Source organism: Bufo bufo, chromosome 3, assembly GCF_905171765.1.
Source record: "Bufo bufo chromosome 3, aBufBuf1.1, whole genome shotgun sequence".
Classification (NCBI taxonomy): Eukaryota; Metazoa; Chordata; class Amphibia; order Anura; family Bufonidae; genus Bufo; species Bufo bufo.
This window is the reverse complement of record NC_053391.1, coordinates 564,568,964-564,593,742: the sequence shown is the minus strand read 5'-3', so window position 1 is coordinate 564,593,742 and position 24,779 is coordinate 564,568,964. Positions and strand designations below refer to the sequence as shown.

The following is a 24,779-nucleotide window of genomic DNA, read 5'->3' as shown; positions in this document are numbered from 1 at the left end:
AACGCAATCCGTTCTTTTGGGGACATGCTGAAATGTCTGAAAAAACAAAACAAAACGGATCCACATTTTTGCAGACAGCAAAAAACAAACGGCTGTCTGAATAAGCCCTAACATTAATGTGCCTTTTATGGCAGCTCCACTGCCATACTGTTTATTCACTTTGTTAAAACCATAACTAATTGGTTTCATAGTCCACTATAGCATGAATTATAGGATATACACTCCTCATTGAAATTGCAACACCAAGAGCGAATAGTCGTGGAATTAAGGAAATCATAGGATCAATAGACATGTTAATGATTTGCAAATAATACAAAAATGGAAACAAAATATTCAAAACATCTCTGTATATTCAGTATTGAGTATGAGCGCAACATGCAGAAATACATGCACTTGTATGCCTTGGCACCCTACTAGAGATGAGTGAAGCGACTTCGGATGCCACAAAATTCGTTATAATACTGTATGGAGATTAATCTCCGTACAGTATTAAAATGTATGGACTCCAATGAGCTGACGTAAGTTATTCACGAAGTCGCGCGTGACTTTGTTGAATAACTGGTAATTGATTATTACAGTGAAAGACCATTCGGAACCGAAGCCAAGTTTGGTTCCAAGTTTTGAAGTGGGTTTTCACTGTAATAATAAATTACTGAAGTTATTCAATGAAGTCTGTGCGACTTCGTGAATAAGGCTACTTTCACACTAGCGGTCGGGTGTCCGCTCGTGAGCTCCGTTTGAAGGGGCTCACGAGCGGCCCCGAACGCATCCGTCTGGCCCTAATGCATTCTCAGTGGAGGCGGATCCACTGAGAATGCATCCGCCTGCCAGCGTTCAGCCTCCGCTCCGCTCAGTGAGCGGACACCTGAACGCTGCTTGCAGCGTTCGGGTGTCCGCCTGGCCATGCGGAGGCGAGCGGATCCGTCCAGACTTATAATGGAAGTCAATGGGGACGGATCCGCTTGAAGATGACACTATAGGGCTCAATCTTCAAGCGGATCCGTTCCCCATTGACTTTCAATGTAAAGTCTGAATGGATCCGCTCAGGCTACTTTCAGACTTAGAAAATTTTCTAAGTTATAATGCAGACGGATCCGTTCTGAACGGATGCAAACGTCTGCATTATAGGAGCGGATCCGTCTGATGAAACATCAGACGGATCCGCTCCGAACGCTAGTGTGAAAGTAGCCTAACGTACTTTAGCTCATCGGAGCCCATACATTCTAATACTGTAAAGAGCCGAATCTCTGCACAGTATTATAACGGATTGTTTAGCGAAGCGGCTTCGGATGTAGCATCCGAAGCTCGCTTCGCTCATCTCTACACGCCATCAATAAGGCTGTTTAGGGTTAAGGAATGTTCTGCCACCCTGAATGCAATTGGGCACACATCATCAAGATCCACTGCCAGCAGCTCGTTTTGCAATTGCTGACCAATGATGTCCCCGATATGCTTGAGGAGAGACAAGTCCAAAGATGCTGTAGGCCATGGTAGCATGCTTAGGCCATGCAGGCTGGTCACAGTAACACAAGCAACATGCGGCCTGTCATTGTCCTGTTGAAAAATGGCTTCTGGGATATTTTGGATAAACGATCGTACCACTGGTTCCGCAACCAAATCAATGAAACGCCATGCTGTTAGTGTACCTGAAATGAAGGCTAGAGGGGTCTGGCTACTGTACATGATGGCACCCTACATCATAATAAACTATGTTAATGAGGCCTCTTTATGACATTGCCCACGTGTTCTCCAGACCAATCTTGGGGTCTAAAACAAAAGTGGGACTGATCACTGAAGAGGATAGACCTCCATTCCAGCCTCTATTGCCTTCTTGCTGTGCACCATGAGAGCCTTTGCGAGCAGTGGGATGAAGTCAGTGCAACACCTGTAGCTGGACGATTGGCTTGTAGCCCAATGTTGTGCAAATGCCTGCTGAAGGTTTGTGTAGACACTCTTTGCTGTTCTAGGCTTGGGATGTGATGTTCAGTTTCACTAACAGTACATAATGGATAACTGTTGCGATTCTTCTAATGAGAAGATCTGAGATTCGCCACTGTGCAACTCTTACTGTCCTTCTAATTGGTCGTTGTTCTCCCAAACCCTGGGATATGTACCATTAATGTGCCGGAGTGATAAACCATGGTCTCTTAGTTCAAGGATTCTGTCCCTCTCAGTTTGTCACAATTGACAAAAACTGGCACATACACGAACAGGAGGCATCACACAATCATCCCACACGACTTGATCTGATGTTTGAGGTTTCATGTGGCTAAACAAACTTTGCTGCCTATCTGTCTATTTCCCTCCCAAATACCAAAATTTCATCACATGCAAATCTTTTAATGACACCTGACACTTCCTTGAGTTGCACACCCTTACAGCTTGTCCTTCTTGGTGTTGCAATATTCATGTTGAGAAATGTAATATAAATTTATGGCACTAATGATTAGCCCATTATACTTAAAAATGGTGGCATTTGAAGGGTTTATCCGAGAATGATTTTAAATGGATGCAAGTACAGTGTCCTAGAATGTGAGCAGGACTTGTTGCCTCCACTTGCAGAGCTGCCTAGGAGAGTGATGGGTCAAGGCCTCACTATACTACGCTCAAGCACTTGCATGTACTACACAATCCTGTCGGGTTTCTCAGCCATGATGGCATATCGTAGACAGGATCATCTTATTACCATCTATTGTAGAGCAGTGTAGTGAGGCTCCACCACTCCTTCCCCCCCCCCCCCCCCCCCCCCGGCAGTGCTGCGCTTGGAGGCAACCAGTCCTGCTCACATTCTAGGATAGGTTGCTTGTGACCATTTTAAATCCATGGGAACCCCTTTTAAGTGGTTCAGTTTGCCATTGAGACATATATAAATAGGTTAAGTAGTTATAGGATTCATATCCATTATAGCATTGTGCAATAAATCCATAGCAAACCATTAAAGGGTAACTGTCATGTTTTCATCAAAAAAATCTATTTTAGCATATGTTACGGCAGCAGCAACATTATGCATAAAGCAATCTTTAGTTTCTTTACATACCACTGTTTCCCTTAGTTACAATGTTTAAACATTTACAATATGAGGACCTTCTTAAGATGGCTCATTTGCCAGTTCTCTGAGGCCAAAACTGCTTTCCCTCACTTCACATACACACTTGCTGTAGCCAGCAGTTCCCTGCCAGCCAATCAGATTGGATTAGTGAGAGACCGCCTCTTCACTCTGAAGGCTAATGCAGGCATGCAGTGTGAAGGACAACCCCTCTGATATCTGTTTACATTAAGTTGGGAGACAGTCAAGCCATAGCAACGGTCTTTTAAGGGAGCAGTGGAAAGGGACAGGAGACATTAATGAAAGCGGGTATTATAAGGTAACTACAGATCTTTTGACAATCATTGACAGACTAACTCAGGTATACATGCCTGGCTCTAATAAACTGGCAAATAAAAAAAATATGACAGTTACCCTTTAAAATACAAGTGGAGGTGTTAATCTCTCGAGGCTGCGGCCCAGTAGAGTAATTGCAGAGGCAAGAACCGCCCAAGAAGCAGTTCCTTTGCAATTGCAGTTCCTTTGTCTGCAGCCAGATTACATTGTGATTGGGTGACCATAAATGATGCTCCAGTTACGTGACTTTGAGTCTTTAATGAGATCTTTAATGATGTGATATTGAGGCTCATACCTAAAACTACTGTATATGAGGAGAAGGTCCTAACGGAACCATAAATAGTGGTTGTGTCTAAGCGCTCTGCACCATACAGGCTATGGTCTCTTTCTCTTCATGACTCTGCTTAGGTAGTGAAAGAAGTCAAGGGGACATTACTGCAGACCTACTTGTCTTCTAACTGTGCATGCCGCTTGAAGTGGATTGTTAAAGGGAACCTGTCACTCTAAAAGTTTAGTGAAATCTGCAGGCAGTAGGAGGAGCTGAGCAGACTGATAAATAGTTTTGTAAGAAAAGATAGTTTAACTTTTATTCATTTAAACCTCTGCTTTTTTTATGCTTAGGAGTCATGTGGGTGGAGCCACACATGACTGACAGCTAGCGCTGCATGATTAATCATAAAGGGAAGACTGTCCGTCACTGAGTAGAACCGTCCACATGACTCCTAAACATAAAAAGGAGCAGAGGTTTAAAGGAGTAAAATTACAAGTTTCATTGAATCGCTAACATGCTGCCTGCAGATTGCACTGTATTAACATGGTTACAGGTTCCCTTTAAAGGGGGTTGGAGCACCAGCAACCCAGCTCTACAACAATGAATAGTAGTAGTATGGCTTAATAACACACACAAATACCATATGAAATGCAAGGTTCACACAGGGACATCTTTAATTTTAAATCGCCATTTTGACCCATTGATGGATGATTTATTTTTTTAACCAATAATATTAGTTGTTCTAATTGCCCATTAGAGGAAATTTGGGTCCCCAGTGAGTCATTTATATGCCTTTTTGGTTTATTGGTTGCAGTTTAGAATCATTTCCTTTTCTGGGCTACTATTATTACTAGGGATGAGCGAATCGCCACTTGGAACCGAACACGAGTTCGAGAAATGTTTTTTTACAGTACAAATTAATTTATGAAGTTATTGTGCGAATTCTCACAAGACTTCGCAAAGCAATAACTTCGGCTCAACGGAGCCAATACATTCTAATACTGTACAGAGCTCCTGCTCCGTACAGTATTAGAACAAAGTTTTATGCGAATCGACTTCCGATGTTTCATCTGAAGTCGATTTGCTCATCCCTAATTATCACCACTAGGTATAAAAGAAGATACATTTGCAAAAAATGCTTTGGTCTTTTATGGGTTTCTACATTCTGGCATTTGTTGGAATAAAAATATAATAATAATTTCTGTAGTGAAATTCTGAAGCAGAAATGATTACTACAGTGTATATACACAAATCATGAAAACGTTCAAATATGCGATCTTTACACCCACACAGACAATCTGTTACCTGAAAACACGTAAACATTAACGCCCACTCGTAGAGGACATCGTCCTCGAACCTTTAATACACAGAATACTTCTCAATATTTCCAGGCCACACTGGAGATGTTTTTTTACTCGCCAAGTACACGTGTACTAAATTTAAGCTGACCTTGTGATTTCAAATTGCAGTTAAGACTATGTTCACATCTCCGTTGTGAACTACTGCAGGCTGTTGTGGCTGAAAGACAGCATTTCTGCCAGAAAGTGGTCTGATTCCCAGCGGATGCCATTGTCGTCAATGGGGATTTAGTGATGCGTGGCATTATGCTATGCTGGATAGGGTGAACTCTGGCAGGCTGTTCCTCTGCTGGGACAGCCTGCCACAGTTTACATTGGAGATATGAACATAGTCTAATACTATATGCAAATGTAGGAGGCTCTGGAAAACTGATTAGTCCTGTCGCCACCTTACATCTGTGACCTACTTTCCTGATACATCTCACATATGTGGGTATGTAGCCAAGGAGAAGTTTTTGCTTCAGGCTGAGAAACATCAAGCTACAACTGTAAATGACCCATACTGTGTGTATAGTGACTGTTGTGGATTCACCTCCGCATAAAGCTTGTTATGTACAAATTCAATTATTTTTGGCTATTTAAAAACTTGTCAAAATGGCACAACCAGTTCTGTTGGATGGTCAAATTGCCATCCTCAGAAGCATGAAAGACATTATGCAGAAGTATGAGCAGTGTAGCTGTGAATTCAGCACTGGGCTGAGATTAAAACCCTTAATAGAGCCTTCTGCAGCCTTGTTTTTCTGCCTCACTCACTCACACTTTCTCTCTCTCTCTCTCTCTCTCTCTCTCTTTTTGTAGCTGCTTCCCCTTCCCCTCTCCATAGCCTTCCAGGGTTAACATGTAAGCTGATCCCGCAGTGAGCTGACCTTTTGTCTCTCAGTGCCTTTAGCAGTGAATTGAGGGTAAATGATCAATATTACACTTGCCACTGCAGTCTATGTGAGATTCACTATGTTCTTATGGAGCCTCGACACAGGCAGGGCTCCATAGGAACTATCATTGTGGTAGCCTCTGAGCCTTTAGAAGGCTGGAGACTACCACAAAGAACAAACTGCTTCCTCGATCTCAGTGCTGGATAGCTGTTCAAGCTGTGATCTTAGGGAAAAGCTTCTCAGATACCATGGTCAAACTTGATCACTGCATCTGAGGGTTTAAATGTTGGTAATCGCTGTTATAGCCGATCGCAGACATTAGATCCAGGTGTCTGATGTTTAAAACAGCAGAAAACCAGGGGCTGTGTTTTAAATACCTGACTTTTTCCATACATGTATGGCTCCAACTGTAAATGGCCCATACTGTGTGTACAGTGACTGTTGTGGATTCACCTCCGCATAAAGCTTGTTATGTACAAATTCAATTATTTTTGCCTATTTAAAAACTTGTCAAAATGGCACAACCAGTTCTGTTGGATGGTCAAATTGCCATCCTCAGAAGCATGGAAGACATTATGCAGAAGTATGAGCAGTGTAGCTGTGAATCCAGCACTGGGCTGAGATTAAAACCCTTAAAGGAAGCAGTTTGTTCATAGTATTCAGTATATAGGGCAGACTAGATGGGCCAAATGGTTCTTATCTGCCGACACATTCTATGTTTCTATGTTTCCCTGGTTTAATTGAGCGGTCTTCCAGTTCCTGTCATGTAAATCTCCAGACAGATGCCTGGCTTCAACGGTAATGTGTCCCCATGCGGCACATAACCCAGCAGTGACATGCCGCTTGGGGATTTGTCACCGTCGAGGCCAGTCTTTGGCTGCAGCAGCACATGTCTCCTGCCCAGCTGGGCGTTTACAGGACGGGGACTAGAAGAACGCTGAACAAAGTCATAACATATCACTGGGAGGCAGATGATTATGAACTTTACAACAGACAGAACACACTGCTGGTGATTAAACATATCCAAAAAAAGCTGGACAAACCCTTTAACACTTGATATTTAAGGGATGATGATTGGTTCACTGAAAGAAAAAAGAACTGTACATTTAACTGATATCCAAAAGGGTATGATTTTTGAAGCCCAGAGAATAAGAACATTGATGGTGTGTCCAATATTTAGAATTCAGGACTATCACAGAAATATGTCCACTTGTAGGTATCAGAAGTCACTGAGCATTTGTAAGTATGAAATAGTCAGTGCTGTATACTGTATTCTTACTGCTTCCCAGAAAGCTCATTTTAAGGATGGAAATGAAGCATGTAGCACAGTGCCTCTAGAGCATGAAGATGAACGTCTTGTGTAGTATAGAATTTAATTAAAAACAATGGGATGTCAGTTTCCCCTGAAGTACGTGAAAAACAGAGGAAGTGATGAAAAAAGTCAAAGGGTTAATTAAAAGCTAGTCCTTGGAATTATTTCCATATGCCACCCCCCTTTCCCCCCATACAGATAGCATTCGGCTTCATATAAGTCACATTTTTTAGCTGTAATGTAAAACAGATCTTGGCCCCATTCAGCCAACAGAAGTTCCTATACAGCAGCTCATGGCAAAAACGTACACCGTGCGGTATTTTTCCAGTCTCTTCAATGTTCAGGCCATTGCATGACGTCACTGTATGCCGCCGACATGTACCACCATTGAGTTGTGAACAGAGCCTTAAAATAGCTAAAAGGTTTTCTCTTCATATAAAAATTTGAAATGGTTCTTTAATAACCTGCATGAAATCGACCATCACAAGGAGGCAGATGTCTAGTGAGCTGGATTAGCAAACTATTATGAGCTTTTAATAAGGAAGCTGGAGGCTTAATAGAATATGGTAGACTAATGATCTGGTGATGCAGTGATATTGGAATAAGCAGGAAACTGATGCCAGGCCTGTTTGTATATAAATACCCTCGTTCTGTGTCTAATCTAGCATCAGATGCACCCTCTTTTTTTTGTTCCTGGCGCTCTTTCATACAGTATGCTTTCCCATCATCTACTTATTGATCTTCCAGCAACTGAAGCTGAATCCAAAGTGTCTGAGCACTAATTGCCCTGATTCATGCCTATAAAGTTGAGAGAGGGAGTCAAGTGCTGGTTGAATTGCCTGGTGGGACTGGAATGAAATACACATTGCCATCATACTGGTTGTGCTGGTTTACGTATGCAAATGGGTTTTTGACACAGGGGATGCTCTTTCCTTTTTTTTTTCTCCTAAAGTCTTGGGTAACTTACGGTTATTTTCTGCAGTGAAGGAATCACTGTAGTGGAAGGAGTTCTGCAAAATCCCATTCACCCAGAGCAACTGCTGCCTGCCGGATAGCTTCTCTTTAGTACACTACTGATGCTATTGATAATGCAGTGTTAAAGCCACATGTAATAAAAGGCCGGGTGTTATGTGCGGTACTACAATGCGACTTTCAGAGAAACCATTTTAGGAACTTTTTTTTTCCCCCAAAATGGAATATATACACTGACCGATAACTTTTACAGTTTTTCACAATTTGTATTGAATGACCAATTATATCAGAATCATTGTTTCAAATGGGTCGGAGGGATTCTTCATCCTGCCTCAAATGTAATATAGAGGATTGGGATTATGAACATCTGAGATGCTGCTGCTTGAACGTTCATAGTTTCTGGATTCAAGTAATATTTTCATACTGAATGAAAGACCATTGCTTGTACTTTTGGACACTATTGAAGAAATGCCTATTCTTGTCCACAGTGTGGACAAGAATAGGACATGTTCTATTTTTTTCCGGAGCCGCTGATGGACATACACATGCAGACCGTACATAGAAATTAATGGGTCCACATCCGATTCACAAAAAATGCAGATCTGACTGCAACGGACCGAAAATATGGAGGTATGCATGATGCCTAAGGAGGACCCTTGCATTCTGCATGAAAAAAGCTGAAGGGTTAGGGTATTTTCACACTTGCGGCAGGACGGATCCGACAGGCTGTTCACCCTGTCGGATCCGTCATTCCGCTATTTCGCCGGACCGCCGCTCTGTCCCCATTGACTATAATGGGGACGGGGCAGAGCTCTGACGCAGTACGGCAGTTCGCGGTGAGAGGCCGCCGGACTAAAAAGTCGGACATGCAGGACTTTTAGCGCAATAGTGGAAGGACGGATCCGACAGGGTAAACAGCCTGTCGGATCCGTCCTGCCGCAAGTGTGAAAGTACCCTTATCCACAGGCAGATTAACACCACTGAATTCCCAATCTTCACATCCACAGCAGGAATTTGCTGTCAGTTCCAGATTTCAGCCATGAATTCTGTAGTAAAGACTTAGGGCTTGTTCTCACGACCACCAATTGCTGTCCGCTAAGCACGGGCACCTGCCGTGTGGCAGCCACATAGGGATCGCGGCCCCGTTCACTTGAATGGGTCCACGATCCCTCCGTTCCACAAAACGATAGAGCTCTATCTTTTTGCGGTGCGGAAGCACGGAACAGAACCTCAGAAAGCACGCCGTAGTGTTCCGTTCTGTGGTTCCGTTCCGCATCTCCGGATTTGCAGACCCATTGAAATGAATTGGTCCGCATCCGTGATGCGGAATGGCCATGGAACGTGACCCGTGTATTGCGGATCCGCAAATGCGGTCAGCATTACGGGCACAGGCTTCACACACTCGTGTGAACGAGCCCTTACTGGATTGAAACGTTTTCATAAAGAAGAAGAACCTTGTGTAGTCAAATTTTGTACCTTTGAAATGGTGGTAACCTATCTGAAACCCAATTATTTTCAAGAACCTACCAGGATCTGTCGAAGTGATTTTACAAAGTTTTACCTCTCAAATGATACTTCTCTGAGTAACTGTCCTGAAGTACAAGCAATGGTCTTTCATTCAGTATGAAAATATTACTTGAATCCAGTAACTATGAACGTTCAAACCGCGGCATCTCAGATGTTCATAATCCCAATCCTCCATATTACATTTGAGGCAGGATGAAGAATCCCTCCGACCCATTTGAAACAATGATTCTGATATAATTGGTCATTCAATCCAAACTGTGAAAGTTATGTCAGTGTATAGATTCCATTCTGGAAGAATGTTCCTAAAATGGTTTCTCTGAAAGTCGCATTGTAGTACCGCACATAACACCTGGCCTTTTATTACATGTGGTTTTAACACTGCATTATCAATAGCATCAGTAGTGTACGAAAGAGAAGCTATCCGGCAGGCAGCAGTTGCTCTGGGGTGAATGGGATTTCCCAGAACTTCTTCCACATTCATTCAAGTCGCCCTGAACAGGTGTCATCTTCAATTGATTCCCTGCCCCATTTAAACTGTTGGCCCAAAACTTGACTTGGTAGTAGGAAGGTGCATCATCACCATATACAGCAATCATCCTTTCATGGATTTTTTTTAGGCTTTTTTTTTTTGTAATGAATTTAATCATGGAAGGAAGCTCCAGATACCTCACTTTCTTTGTAGACCTGCACTTGCCATCCTGTCACTTCCAGTGCTTTCATCAGGCTGATTTGCTACTGTGTGTGTTGCATGTCCAGACATGTCGCAACCTGCACAGACAAGCTCAGCTCTCTAAGGCTACTTTTACATCTGCGCTTTCCCTTTCCGCTATTGAGATCCATCATAGGATCTGAATAGCGGGGCAAAACGCTTCAGTTTTGTCCCCATTTATTGTCAATGGGGACAAAACTGAACTGAAGGGAACAAAGTGCACCAGAATGCATTCCGTTCCATTTCATTACGCACACAAAAGCACTCCAAACAGCTTTTTTGAGTGCGTTCTGGGATGCAGAGCAAGATGTATGTGTCATGACTCACAATATAAGGCCTCATGCACACGACCGTTTTCCGTTTTTTTTTCGCGGACCCATTGACTTTAAATGGGTCCGTGTAAAAATCGGAAAATGCACCGTTTGGCTTCCGCGTCTGTGATCCGTTTTTCCAGTCCGTGAAAAAAATATGACCTGTCCTATTTTTTTCACGGACAACAGTTCACGGACCCATTCAAGTCAATGGGTCCGTGAAAAATCACGGATGCACACAAGATGGTCATCCGCGTCCGTGATCCGTGTCCGTGATTCGTGTCCGTTTTTCCTATCATTTTCAATGCAAACTTGACTTAGTTTCTTTTTTCACTTTTCATGTCCGTGGATACTCCAAAAATCAAGGAAGACCCACGGAAGAAAAAACGGTCACGGAACAACAGAAATCCGTTTTGCGGACCGGAAAAAAAACGGTTGTGTGCATGAGGCCTAAGTCAAGGGAGACGGATATGTTTTCTCTGACACAAAAGAAAATCCCCCATTGACTTACAATGGTTTTAGAGACTGATCCGTCTTGGCTATTTTAGAGCTAATACAACCGGATCCGTTCATAATGGATGAAGACGGTTGTATTATCATGACAGAAGCATTTTTGCTGATCCATGATGGATCCAGGAAAGCGCAGATGTGAAAGTAGCCTACCACTGACAGAACATGCTTGGGTAGATAACTTATTGAGCACCCCTTGTATCGGCCAAGGAAATTGCAGGAATTGTATTGCTTCCACAAGTGCTGTCTTTCTTATCCATTTTGTGCGTTTGTGATCTAATTTTAGTTGTCCAACATTTTGATATCATTGTTAAGAATTTTATATTATTGCTAAGTCCTAAAAAATTTCTGAAGAGTCAAAATTAGGGCTCTTTCACACCTGCGTTCTTGTCTTCCGGCATAGAGTTCCGTCGTCGGGGCTCTATGCCGGAAGAATCCTGATCAGGATTATCCTAATGCATTCTGAATGGAGAGTAATCCGTTCAGGATGCATCAGGATGTCTTCAGTTCCGGTACGGAACGTTTGTTGGCCGGAGAAAATACCGCAGCATGCTGCGCTTTTTGCTCCGGCCAAAAATCCGGAACACTTGCCGCAAGGCCGGATCCGGAATTAATGCCCATTGGAAGGCATTGATCCGGATCCGGCCTTAAGCTAAACGTCGTTTCGGCGCATTGCCGGAGCCGACATTTAGCTTTTTCAGAGTGGTTACCATGGCTGCCGGGACTCTAAAGTCCTGACAGCCATGGTAAGTGTAGTGGGGAGCGGGGGAGCAGTGTACTTACCGTCCGTGCGGCTCCCCGGGCGCTCCAGAGTGACGTCAGGGCGCCCCAAGCGCATGGATCACGTGATCGCATGGATCACGTCATCCATGCGCATGGGGCGCTCTGACGTCATTCTGGAGCGCCCCGGGAGCCGCACCGACTGTAAGTATACTGCTCCCCCGCTCCCCGCTCCTACTATGGCAACCAGGACTTTAATAGCGTCCTGGGTGCCATAGTAACACTGAACGCATTTGGAAGACGGTTCCGTCTTCAAATGCTTTCAGTACACTTGCGTTTTTCCGGATCCGGCAGGCACCTCCGGCAACGGAAGTGCATGCCGGATCCCAACAACGCAAGTGTGAAAGAGGCCTTAGTCAGAATGATTAACTGTTGTGGGTTTTGTATAGTATTGTGTTAACATCTGTGTTAAGGGCTTAATTAGAAGCCATCATCACACATCTAATTACATTTGATGGAAAAATAGTACGTCATTCACTACTATTTGTTTCTGTCAGTATCATGGACAGATGGTGGAATCTAAAAAAACTGTGACAGGTTCCTAATGGTATTCTGAATGCACATTTGCAGTGGAGATGGTCTTTATTCTGCAATCCAGTCCATAGAAGAAGTGGAACCAGCATAAAGTGCTTCTGTGTATAATTATAACTGTGAAGGGATAGGTTTTTGAGGGCTTCCCTAATATATTTTTCAGCCTAATTATTCCCCTCCATTTGTACAGCTAGATGCAATTCTCTCAGAAGCAGAGGGCATCTCTCTTCTGTGGAATCTGACAGCACTGTACTGCTCATTCATACTGACACATAATGCTTTTAACTTTTAACCAGGAATGGTTCAAACAATTGACAGGCACAGCAATGGGGACACCTGTCTCATGCACCCTTGCTAATTTATTTTTAGCCATTTTTGAAGAGAGGTACATTTACACTGTCCAGAATCCATTCATTCGATATATCAAAGTCTTTCTCCGATATATATCGATGATATATTCATTGTCTGGACAGGCGATAAACATATGTTTAGTGCATTCGTGGAATATCTGAATCAAGCGAATAATATGAATATGCGGTTCACCAGCACAGTCAGTGCGGAGGAACTGGATTTTCTTGATGTCAAGGTAAGGGTTAAGGATGGGCAGCTAAACCTCACCATCCACAGAAAAGCTACATCCACTAATGCACTATTACATTATATGAGTTATCACCCACCGCACATCAAAACCGCAATTCCATACAGCCAATTCATGCGCCTTTGCCAGAATTGTGAAAGATGACACTGAGAGAGCAATGTGTGGACATGAAGAGACGATTTTTACAAAGGGGTTACCCGGAGAAGATAGTGGATAACGCATATTTGAAGTGTATACACAGGAGATAGATTCTGGGTAGAGATATCAACACAAAAAAGAAAAAGAGGAGACAACGAGATAATGACGGCAAGCGTAGAGCAATGTTCACATTCGACTTTTCTCCAATGGCTTCAACCATCAAAACAGTTATTTTAAACAACTGGCAAATGCTGCAGAGGGACGCTTCCCTGGCAGCTATAGTAGACAATCCCCCAATTGTCAGTTTTCGTAGAAGTAAGGCCGAGTTCACACGAACGTGTGTGACCCATGCCTGTGCTGCGGCCCGCAAATAGCGGGCCGCAATGCACGATCGCCGGCCATAGGTCAGCCGCATCGGATCGCGGACCCATTCACTTTAATGGGTCCGCGATCCGGCCGTTATGCTAATAGATAGGACTTGTTCTATCTTTTAGCGGAACGGAAGTACGGGACGTAACCCCACGGAGGCACTCCGTAGTGCTTCCGAGGGGTCCTGTCCCGTGCGGCTGTTCCGCGATTCCGGATTTGCGGACCCATTGAAGTGAATGGGTCCGCATCCGTGATGGTGAATTCACACGGAACTGTGGCCGTGTATTGCGGCCCACAGATCACACACGTTCGTGTGAACTTAGCCTAAGACTATAGGAGATGCCATTGTTAGGAGTTGATAACTGGCTGGGCAGGAATGCTCCCAGAGGAAACTTCTCATGTGGACACTGCTCTATGTGCGCATATGTACACAAGCAGAAGTACCTGCAGCTGGGACATGTAGTCAAACAATTTATACACTGTAAGACCCAATATGTTGTATATGCGATTCTGTGCCCATGCGGGAGGTTTTACATTGGTAAGACACACAGGTGTCTATAGGTACGCTTTAGGGAACACAAAAAATCAATCACTACCAGAAATGGAGCAACCAGATTAATTGAGCATATACATAATGAACATGCGGGGAACAGTGACATTTTGAAATGTGCGGGTATTGAAGTTGTCCACACCCCCATGAGAGGGGGGGGACAGAAAACGCATTCGAGAAGCAGCATGGATAATCAGAACACAAGCCATGGGCCCTCTAGGGTTAAATGACAAGAATGACTTAGCTGTTTTCATCTGATTGGTTTTAACACACATGTTTTTTATACCACTTTAATTGTAACCAGTGACGTGTATGAGATGAGGGTATTTATAACCCCCTCCTCCTCCACGTCACAGGAGGCTTTACAAAGCGCAACACAGCGCGAAACAGCTGTAGCCGATCCATTCACCTGTGTTCTGTCCGCGTCCACTATGTGTACCAAGAAATAAACTGCAAACAGCAACTTTGTGACCAGTGGTGAGTGCCGCGGTGCTTTCTTTCTTCTGCTATTATTATTATTACTATATCACCGATTGAGCACCACCGTGAAGGTTCGGGATCCCAGTGTTTTAAGTGCTCCAGTGACTACATAGACACATGCAGTGCCGGCTGCGCTCTTTTTTCTCACTCTCTGTGGTACTGTACTGCTTTGACATCCTTTCCTTCACTTCCCACTATGTTTTCAGCTCTAGAACTTCCAGAGCAGATAAGGAGGGGAATATTACACTTACAGAAAGGGAGGAGGCTCCTATGATTTTCAGAAGCAGTGTAGAAGCAGTTCTTTTATCAGGCTCACAATCTTAGCCAGCTCTGACACCTCCCCACTTCCTCTCTGCCATCATCTGTGTCTCTCTTACTAGGGACGGATCTTGCCCGATAACAGGTAGTGGACTGCAAATTTGGTAAAAGTAGGACCCCTAGTGGCCATGATTTTCCAGCTTTTTTCCAGCTGGATGCAGACCTATTTTTTAAATGAAGTGATTTTCTCTATTAAATGAAAGTACAGTGACTCTTTAAAAAAATAAGAAATTGGTGCTACTTCTACTATAGTGGAACCTGCCTGACATATGTCATTAAGATTCTTCAGGCTCCGTTGATGTCGTGTGACAGATAAGGTACTGCAATGTGGTTTCTATTTTTATCAGAAAGCGTGACGCAGATGTGAACAGAGACTTAGCAGGATTTCCAAATTCTGAAATACAAGATTTTAATGCTACAAAGGGTCTGGTCCGAACAGGACTATAGTCCTAGTAATTATTATTGATATAAAAAAAAGACAGAGAAGGGCAGACAGTTCAAATCTGCATCATGTTCTCAGTCGCCTCTATGCTGTGCTTATCATACAGTATGTATTCTGCCATCATTTCCAATCAGATTCCTCACACTATGTGACAAAGCTATTTGGAATAAAGTCTGAAAAATCTCTTGCCTGGACAAGTCATTAAATTCACAAAACCAAAAAAAAGAGTAGCACGGCTATTGATTTATGAATACATACTCTGCTATCTAATAAGAGAAATCTTTTATTAGAGCCAGAAGTGTAAAAAAAAAAAAAAAGTGGTGATCTATTGTAGGGTATGAAAATGGGGAGCGTGTAACCAGTTTTTTTTCAAACCATAACAGTAAATAAGAAAAAGATGATTAGTGCTAAATTAGGGAAATAAGGTTTACACTACTCGATGCATGTCCATTACACAGGGACAAAAATAGGAGTCATATGAGTGCGTTGTTTTCCAAAAGAGCAACCAGCAATGTAATGGTCAATCATTATAGATAAGTCTACATAAAATCAGTAAGGGCTGTATTAGACCTGGAGATAGTTGGCCAGACCATCACTAACAAGCGTTCTTAGGAACGCTCGTTAGCGTGATCTGCCTGTTTAAAAGTGCCGCCGGCGGCAGATCATGCAGTCTAATAACGCTCTGCTGCTAGAAAATAATGATTTTGTATGGGGACAAGCGATAGCATAGTGATTGCTCCTCCCAATACTGTGGAGGAGATCGCTGCATGTAATAACAGCGGTCTCCTCCACTGACGAGCAGGCAATTGTTGGAAAGGAAAGCTTCCTTCCCGACAATTGTCAGCCTCATCTGCTGGTCTAATACGGACCTAACATTCTAATGGTGGCAACCAAAAGAAGGAAGAAAGAGGAGAAGTGTGGAGGACATAAGAAAGGAGAGGAAAGAGAAGATAAGAAAAAGAACAGAAGGGAGTGCATAGACCATTCCCTAAGGACCACAAGACATATCAAGGTGTCACCGGATCTAAGGAAGAAGGTCCAGTGTTTAGGGGTGCATCTGCTACCATTTGTGTTACAGGGGTTGGGGTTGTCCTTGTTCAGAGCTGATCCCGGACATACCCCCATTTTCACCCCTCCGGCCCCCCTGATATGAGCATCGAAGAATTTCATTCTCCGATGCTCTCCCTTGCCCTGCGCTGTACAGTGCAGGACAAGGGCTGTTTGTTTATGTTTTTAACACTACTAGATGGAGGCTTCAGCCTAGCAGTGTTCCCGATGACGTCACCGGAACTGATGGGTGGGCTCCAGCTCTGCCCTAGCTCTTTTACAGGCTAGGGCAGCGCTAAAGCCCACCCATCACCAGGCTCACTGCTAGGTGGAGGTCTCCACCTAGCTTTCCACATGGAGAGCCCGATACGATCTCCTAAAAAAGCCTTTGCTCTGTGCGATTCAGAGAGCATCGGAGCAGGAAATGCTCTGATGCTCATGTCAGAGGGGCTGTGTGGGGGAAGAAGGGGATATATCCGGGTTAAGTACCAATTAGCATTTTGTAAATATCAGTAGTAATAAGTCAGCGCCACCAGATTTGTATTTTTCTTGAAGACATTTCGTTCGTTATCAGACTGGCTTTCTCAGAATGCCTTGTATGAGAATTCTCCCGCAATACTGGTGACTCGTGCTTCTGCCTTTGCATGACTGAAGGTATTAGTTCTGGTAAATCTGCCTGGGGAGTGATGAAGCTCCGTCAACGGCGATACAAGTGGAGATTCTTCAACAGCACTATTTACGCAAGGCTGTTCTTTATTTCTTGTGCTTAGATCATGGCGTGACTTATGTATATTTATATATTGAAGTCACATTATTCTTAGTTTTGTCAGCACATTTTGCACTAGGCACTTTGTCAGCATTAACACTTTATTGATTCATTTTTAGCCTCACAAACTGATTTTTGCCTTATCAGCGGCTTGAACTGTGGTCTTTGGAGTTGTTTATTAATTGTCGGTCCTCATTATTTCTGTGTATTTTAAGTGATTTTAACTTATTTTTTGTTTCGGGTGACCATAATAAATTTTTATTTTCTTTTTTTTAAAGTGCAACTGCTGTTTAATTTTTATTATTTTAGCTAATGTGTAGGGACAGTGACAGGGAACATTTTTGTGATATACTTTATTTAGGGAAAATGTTTATTTGTGGTAGAAAACTGAGGCTGACATGTCCCTTAGCAGCATTGCCAAGGGCCATCCGTCTTCTATCGGCATAGGAGAGACAGGCTGTGCGGGAGCTGCGAGCCTCTGCCTGCCCTGCTCCCTCACAGCCTGGTGGGAACAGGAGCCTTATGTGTTTAAAGTAAATATTATATTTACTTAAAATATACATTCCCCCTTTTTATAAAATATGAACTTGTACACTATGTACAGTTGCAAGAAAAAGTATGTGAACCCTTTGGAATGATATGGATTTCTGCACAAATTGGTCATAAAATGTGATCTGATCTTCATCTAAGTCACAACAATAGACAATCACAGTCTGCTTAAACTAATAACACACAAAGAATTAAATGTTACCACGTTTTTATTAAACACAGCGTAAACATTCAAAGTGCAGGTGGAAAAAAGTATGTGAACCCCTAGACTAATGACATCTCCAAGAGCTAATTGGAGTGAGGTGTCAGCCAACTGGAGTCCAATCAATGAGATGAGATTGGAGGTGTTGGATACAGCTGCCCTGCCCTATAAAAAACACACACCAGCTCTGGGTTTGCTTTTCACAAGAAGCGTTGCCTGATGTGAATGATGCCTCGCACAAAAGAGCTCTCAGAAGACCTACGATTAAGAATTGTTGACTTGCATAAAGCTGGAAAGGGTTATAAAAGTATCTCCAAAGGCCTTGCTGTTCATCAGTCCACGGTAAGACAAATTGTCTTTAAATGGAGAAAGTTCAGCACTGCTGCTACTCTCCCTAGGAGTGGCCATCCTGTAAAGATGACTGCAAAAGCACAGCACAGACTGCTCAATGAGGTGAAGAAGAATCCTAGAGTGTCAGCTAAAGACTTACAAAAGTCTCTGGCATATGCTAATATCCCTGTTAGCGAATCTACGATACGTAAAACACTAAACAAGAATGGATTTCATGGGAGGATACCACAGAGGAAGCCACTGCTGTCCAAAAAAGACATTGCTGCACATTTACAGTTTGCACAAGAGCACCTGGATGTTCCACATTAGTACTGGCAAAATATTCTGTGGACAGATGAAACCAAAGTTGAGTTGTTTGGAAGAAACACACAACACTATGTGTGGAGAAAAAGAGGCACAGCACACCAATATCAAAACCTCATCCCAACTGTGAAGTATGGTGGTGAGGGCATCATGGTTTGGGGCAGCTTTGCTGCATCAAGGCCTGGACGGATTGCTATCATCAAAGGAAAAATAAATTCCCAAGTTTATCAAGACATTTTGCAGGAGAACTTAAGGCCATCTGTCCACCAGCTGAAGCTCAACAGAAGATGGGTGTTGCAACAGGACAACGACCCAAAGTATAGAAGTAAATCAACAACATAATGGCTTAAGCAGAAGAAAATGCGCCTTCTGGAGTGGCCCAGTCAGAGTCCTGACCTCAACCCGATTGAGATGTTGTGGCATGACCTCAAGAAAGTGATTCACACCAGACATCCCAAGAATATTGCTGAACTGAAACAGTTCTGTAAAGAGGAATGGTCAAGAATTACTCCTGACCGTTGTGCACGTCTGATCTGCAACTACAGGAAACGTTTGGTTGAAGTTATTGCTGCCAAAGGAAGTTCAACCAGTTATTAAATCCAAGGGTTTACATACTTTTTCCACCTGCACTGTGAATGTTTACATGGTGTGTTCAATAAAAACATGGTAACATTTAATTATTTGTGTGTTATTAGTTTAAGCAGACTGTGATTGTCTACTGTTGTGACTTAGATGAAGATCAGATCACATTTTATGACCAATTTGTGCAGAAATCCATATCACTCCAAAGGGTTCACGTACTTTTTCTTGCAACTGTATATGCTCAATAACCAGCGTGGCCAGGCATGATGACTTTTTCACTGCCCGCAGAGAGTGCGGAAATTGCACAAATAGCAGAGCCTCTAGGTGTAACTGTAACGCCCCCGTTGCTCCTAGAGGCTCATTTGCATATATTACAACTTCATTTTTCTCAGCAATGTGGGCACATATGAACATGGAACCAACACATGCAACAGGTCAGCCTGGCTGGGCTACTCCACTGTGTATGGAGCCTTCTGCTTCCAGCTCCATACACTGTATGAAATCCAGCACCACAGCAACTGATTGGTGGGAGGGTTGGGTGTTGGCCCCCCTGCTGTTCTGATATTGATGACCTATCTTGAGGATAGGTTATCAATCTCTGTAGCCTGGAGAACCCCTTAAAACTGACATTTCATGTTTTGTTTAGTTTTTTTGTTTAATTAAGTACCTTTATTTTTGGGGTACCCTCCGCTGATGCTGCCATCATTGTTGTTGTTTTTTTTTATCAAATACCCCTTGCGTGCCCGCCTGCAGTTTTCACTCTCAGTATGTCAGTATACTGAGCATCTGTACAGTGGGCGTCTCCTTCTCCCTGGTTGTCCCGCGGTCCACTCGCAGCGGAGCGCATCACACCCAGGGAGTGAAAACAGCTCATCTTCTCCCTGGCTGTGATGCGCTCCGCTGCGCGTGGACCGCGACACAGCTGCTCGGTATTAACATACTGGGCATGAAAACTGCAGGGGGGGAACACCGGGGCAAGCGAGATGTATTTGAAAAGAAAAACAATGATGATGGCAGCACAAATAAAGGTACTTCATTAAACAAAACAAAAAATCACTTGTACTGTATACTTTATATTTATTTTATGTTTTTCATAGAAAGAGTAGAGGACATCCAACAATAAGGTTGAATACCTGCTTAGTCAATGTATGTCCTAAATCAGATTTATCTTTTTCTTGCAGGTTTTGCGGAAAACACTGACGTCCTCACAAGATTGATTCAGGTAACTGTATATTCTGGGACAAGAAGGGGCAGTAGAGAATTTTACCTTAATTACAGATTGTTTGGTGGACCACTTATCAAAGTCATATCGCTGTAAACAAACTCCTTTCCAATGCACGACATACATGTATAAACAATAGATGACAAGTTAAAAATATGCACATAGGGGGTCATTTACTAACCAGAAATAAGCCTATATTAGGCATATTTCTGGCGCAGATTGCGGCACAATATGTGATTTTTACCCGCTCATGCCAGGTCTAAAAAAAGGGGCATGGGGGAGGGGCTGGGCCAGCAGGACCATCTCATTTACCATTTTCTATGCCTGGTTTAGGCGTAGAAAATGGTCTAAATGTAAGACAGCAAGGAAGCTGTCTTACATTTAGACTGTATGGGGATGTTAAGACCCATAGATCATACAATATATACTTTTGTGGTAAAATTTTAAAGGGGCTGTCTGGTGGGCAGCAGTAATTGGGAAAGGGCTCCAGGTGGGTTAAACAATAAAAGATGCTGTATTTACCTCACTGATCCTTCGCTGCTTCCATTCCAAATGCCTACCAGGTCCCTGCAGGTCTCTGTTTCCTGGTCCCATCTTAGGCCTAGTTCACACAAACGTTTTTTTTGCGAGTGTACGGGACTTTTTTTGTGTTCCGTATACGGTCCGTATACGGAACCATTCATTTCAATGGTTCTGCAAAAAAAAACAATGTGTTCCGTATGCATTCCGTTTCCGTATTTCCGTTTTTCCGTTCCGTTGAAAGATAGAACATGTCCTATATTTGGCCGCAAATCACGTTCCGTGGCTCCATTAAAGTCAATGGGTCCGCAAAAAACGGAACACATACGGAAATGCATCCGTATGTCTTCCGTATCTGTTCCGTTTTTGCTGAACCATCTATTGAAAATGTTAAGCCCAGCCAATTTTTTCTATGTAATTACGGTATATGCCATATGGAAAAACGGAACGGAAACGGAAACACAATGGAACACAAAAATGGAACAACGGATCCGTGAAAAACGGATCGCAAAAAACTATAAAAGCCATACGTTCGTGTGAACTAGGCCTTAACACACAGAAAATGCAGATCACTGACTGAGGCGGGTTAGGGCTCTTTCATACAAGCAGGTTTTCCATCCGGATGTGATGTGTGTAAGTGAACGTAGAGCATCCGGACTGAATCCTGACCCGTTCACTTCAATGGGTCTGTGTACACGAGTGTCATTTTTCACGCATCATCTTTGTGTTCAGGAAACACATCTTCTATATTGTGCGTATTTCACGCAGCTCCGGCCCCATAGAAGTGAATGGGGCTTGTGTGAAAAACAGAAGGCAACTGGACGCAATGTGTTTTTTACTGATGTTTGCCTGGGGATGATGAGTGTTATCCTTCAGTTTTTATTCGCACGGCATGCAAAATGCATCAATACTAATTGCATCTGTGCGGAAAAAACTGAAACACTGAATGCAATGGCAGACAAAACTGATTGAACTTGCGTGCAAAACCATCCGTTATTTCCTGAACAGATCATGCCAATATCCGTATCACTTAGGCCTCGTGCACACGAACGTTGTGTGCATTCGTGGCCGTTGTTCCGTTATCCGTGATTTTCTGCGGACCCATTGACTTTCAATGGGTCCGTTGAAAACTCTGAAAATGCACCGTTGTTCATCAGCGGCCGTAATCCGTGTTTCCTGTCCGTCAAAAAAATAGGACCTGTCCTATTTTTTTGACGGACAACGGTTCACGGACCCATTCAAGTCAATGGGTCCGTGAAAGAACACGGATGCACACAAGATTGGCATAGTGATGGGGACGCTTCTAGTTAGAATATACTACGAACTGTGTACATGACTGCCCCCTGCTGCCTGGCAGCACCCGATCTCTTAAAGGGGGCTGTGATCCGCACAATTAACCCCTCAGGTGCTGAACCTGAGGGGTTAATTGTGCATATCATAGCCCCCTATAAGAGATCAGGTGCTGCCAGGCAGCAGGGGGCAGACCCTCCTCCCTCCCCAGTTTTAATTACATTGGTGGCCAGTGCGCCCCCCCCCCGGCCCCCCCCCTCCCTCCCTCTATTGTATTATTTTCATTGGTGGCACAGTGTGCGTCCCCCCCCAGCCCCCCTCCCTCCCTCTATTGTATTATTTTCATTGGTTACACAGTGTGCGGCCCCCCCTCCCTCCCTCTATTGTATTATTTTTATTGGTGGCCAGTGTGCGGCCCCCCCTCCCTCCCTCTATTGTATTATTTTCATTGGTGGCACAGTGTGCGGCCCCCCCTCCCTCTATTGCATTATTTTCATTGGTGGCACAGTGTGCGGCCCCCCCCCCCCCCCACGATCCCCCCCAGATCATTAAGCAATGCGCCTGTCACTTACCAGTAGGAGGAGCTCCCGGCCGATCACAGACATCGCAGCAGGTAAGTATGATGCTTCTAATATTGCTAAGTAACCATGGCAACCAAGACTGCAGTAGCGTCCTGGTTGCCATGGTTACCGATCGGAGCCCCAGCGATTAAACTGGGACTCCGATCAGAACTCTCCGCTGCCACCAATGATCGGGGGGGGAGGGGAGGCCGCACACTGTGCCACCAATGAAAATAATACAATAGAGGGAGGGGGGGGGGCCGCACACTGGCCACCAATGAAAATAATACAATAGGGGGGGGCCGCACACTGGCCACCATTGAAAATAATACAATAGAGGGAGGGGGGGCCGAAGGGGGTCTGCCCCCTGCTGCCTGGCAGCCCCTGATCTCTTACAGAGGACTATGATACGCACAATTAACCCCCCTCAGGTGCGGCACCTGAGTGGTTAATTGTGCGGATCACAGCCCCCTGTAAGAGATCAGGTGCTGCCAGGCAGCAGGGGGCAGTCATGTACACAGTTCTTAGTATATTCTAACTTGAAGCGTCCCCATCACCATGGGAACGCCTCTGTGTTAGAATATACTGTCGGATCTGAGTTTCACGATCTAACTCATATCCGACAGTCTATTCTAACATAGAGGCGTTCCCATGGTGATGGGGAAGCTTCAAGTTAAAATATACCATCGGATTGGAGAAAACTCTGATCCGATGGTATAATAGGGACTCCTGACTTTACATTGAAAGTCAATGGGGGACAGATCAGTTTGCAAATTGTACCATATTGTGTCAACGTCAAACCGATCCGTCCCCATTGACTTGCATTGTAAGTTAGGACGGATCCGTTTGGGTCCGCACTGCCAGGCGGACACCAAAACGATTTTTTCTTCATGTCCGTGGATCCTCCAAAAATCAAGGAAGACCCACGGAAGAAAAAACGGACATGGATCACGGAACTACGGAACCCGTTTTTGCGGACCTTAAAAACGGACGTGTGCATGAGGCCTTATGTGGAAGAGGCCTTAGGGCTGTTTCAGACGAGCATGTCCAGTGGGAAAATCACGCTCCATGTGTGATTCTCCGTTATGGACACTGCCCGTTTTGCAGGAGCGCACAGCATTAGGCCTCCTGCACACGACCGTAAAGCTTTTTCAGTGTTTTGCGGTCCGTTCTTCCGTTTTTTGTTTCTGTTCCGTTTTTCCGTTCCATTTTTCCGTATGGCATATGCAGTATACAGTAATTACATAGATAAAATTGGGCTGGGCATAACATTTTCAATAGATGGTTCCGCAAAAAACGGAACAGATACGGAAGACATACGGATACATGTTCAGTTTTTTTGCGGACCCATTGACTTGAATGGAGCCACGGAACGTGATTTGCGGGCAATAATAGGACATGTTCTATCTTTAAACGGAACGGAAACGGAATGCATACGGAGTACATTCCGGTTTTTTTGCGGAACCATTGAAATGAATGGCACCGTATACGGAACGCAAAAAACGGCCAGTAAACGGGGGAAAAAAACGGTCGTGTGCAGGAGACCTTATACTGATTAAAGCCTCATGCAGACGTCCTTGGAACACGGTCCGTGAGATACCGGACTGGCATTGGAGGAGTGCACGGCGTCATTGGTTGTTATGACGCCGTCCGCTTTGTGCCGCCGCCGCAGTACAGTAATACACTCGTATGATCTAGAAGAGTGTATTACTGTACAGCAGGGCAGCACGTGCGCTCCTGCAACGCCGTGCGCTCCTGCAATGCCAGTCCGGTATCTCACGGACCGTGTTCCACGGACGTCTGCATGAGGCTTTATAATGCTGTGTGTCTCTGCTTCACCTTACTGTTGCAGAATTATACTGACATAACGCTCTCAGTATAAGGCCTCATGTACACGACAGTATTTTTTCACGGTCCGCAAAACGGGGCTCCGTTGTTCCGTGATCCGTTTTCATTTT

The 24,779-nt window shown here is 44.0% G+C and overlaps 1 protein-coding gene across 3 annotated transcripts in view; it reads left to right on the top strand.

The window, feature by feature from the left end:
• The window catches only part of DGKA (diacylglycerol kinase alpha), a 209,628-nt gene that overhangs the window by 80,410 nt on the left and 104,439 nt on the right, over positions 1-24,779 (top strand). For 2 of the 3 annotated variants that reach the window (XM_040425594.1, XM_040425593.1), the window contains exon 2: positions 20,412-20,452. Coding sequence is in view for 1 of the 3 variants with exons in the window: in XM_040425593.1 (XP_040281527.1) it covers positions 20,412-20,452 (41 nt within the window). In the remaining 2 variants the exon portion in view is untranslated. Of the gene's footprint in view, positions 1-20,410; positions 20,453-24,779 lie in introns of all 3 variants that reach the window. The other variant, XR_005777707.1, reaches the window with a different exon arrangement.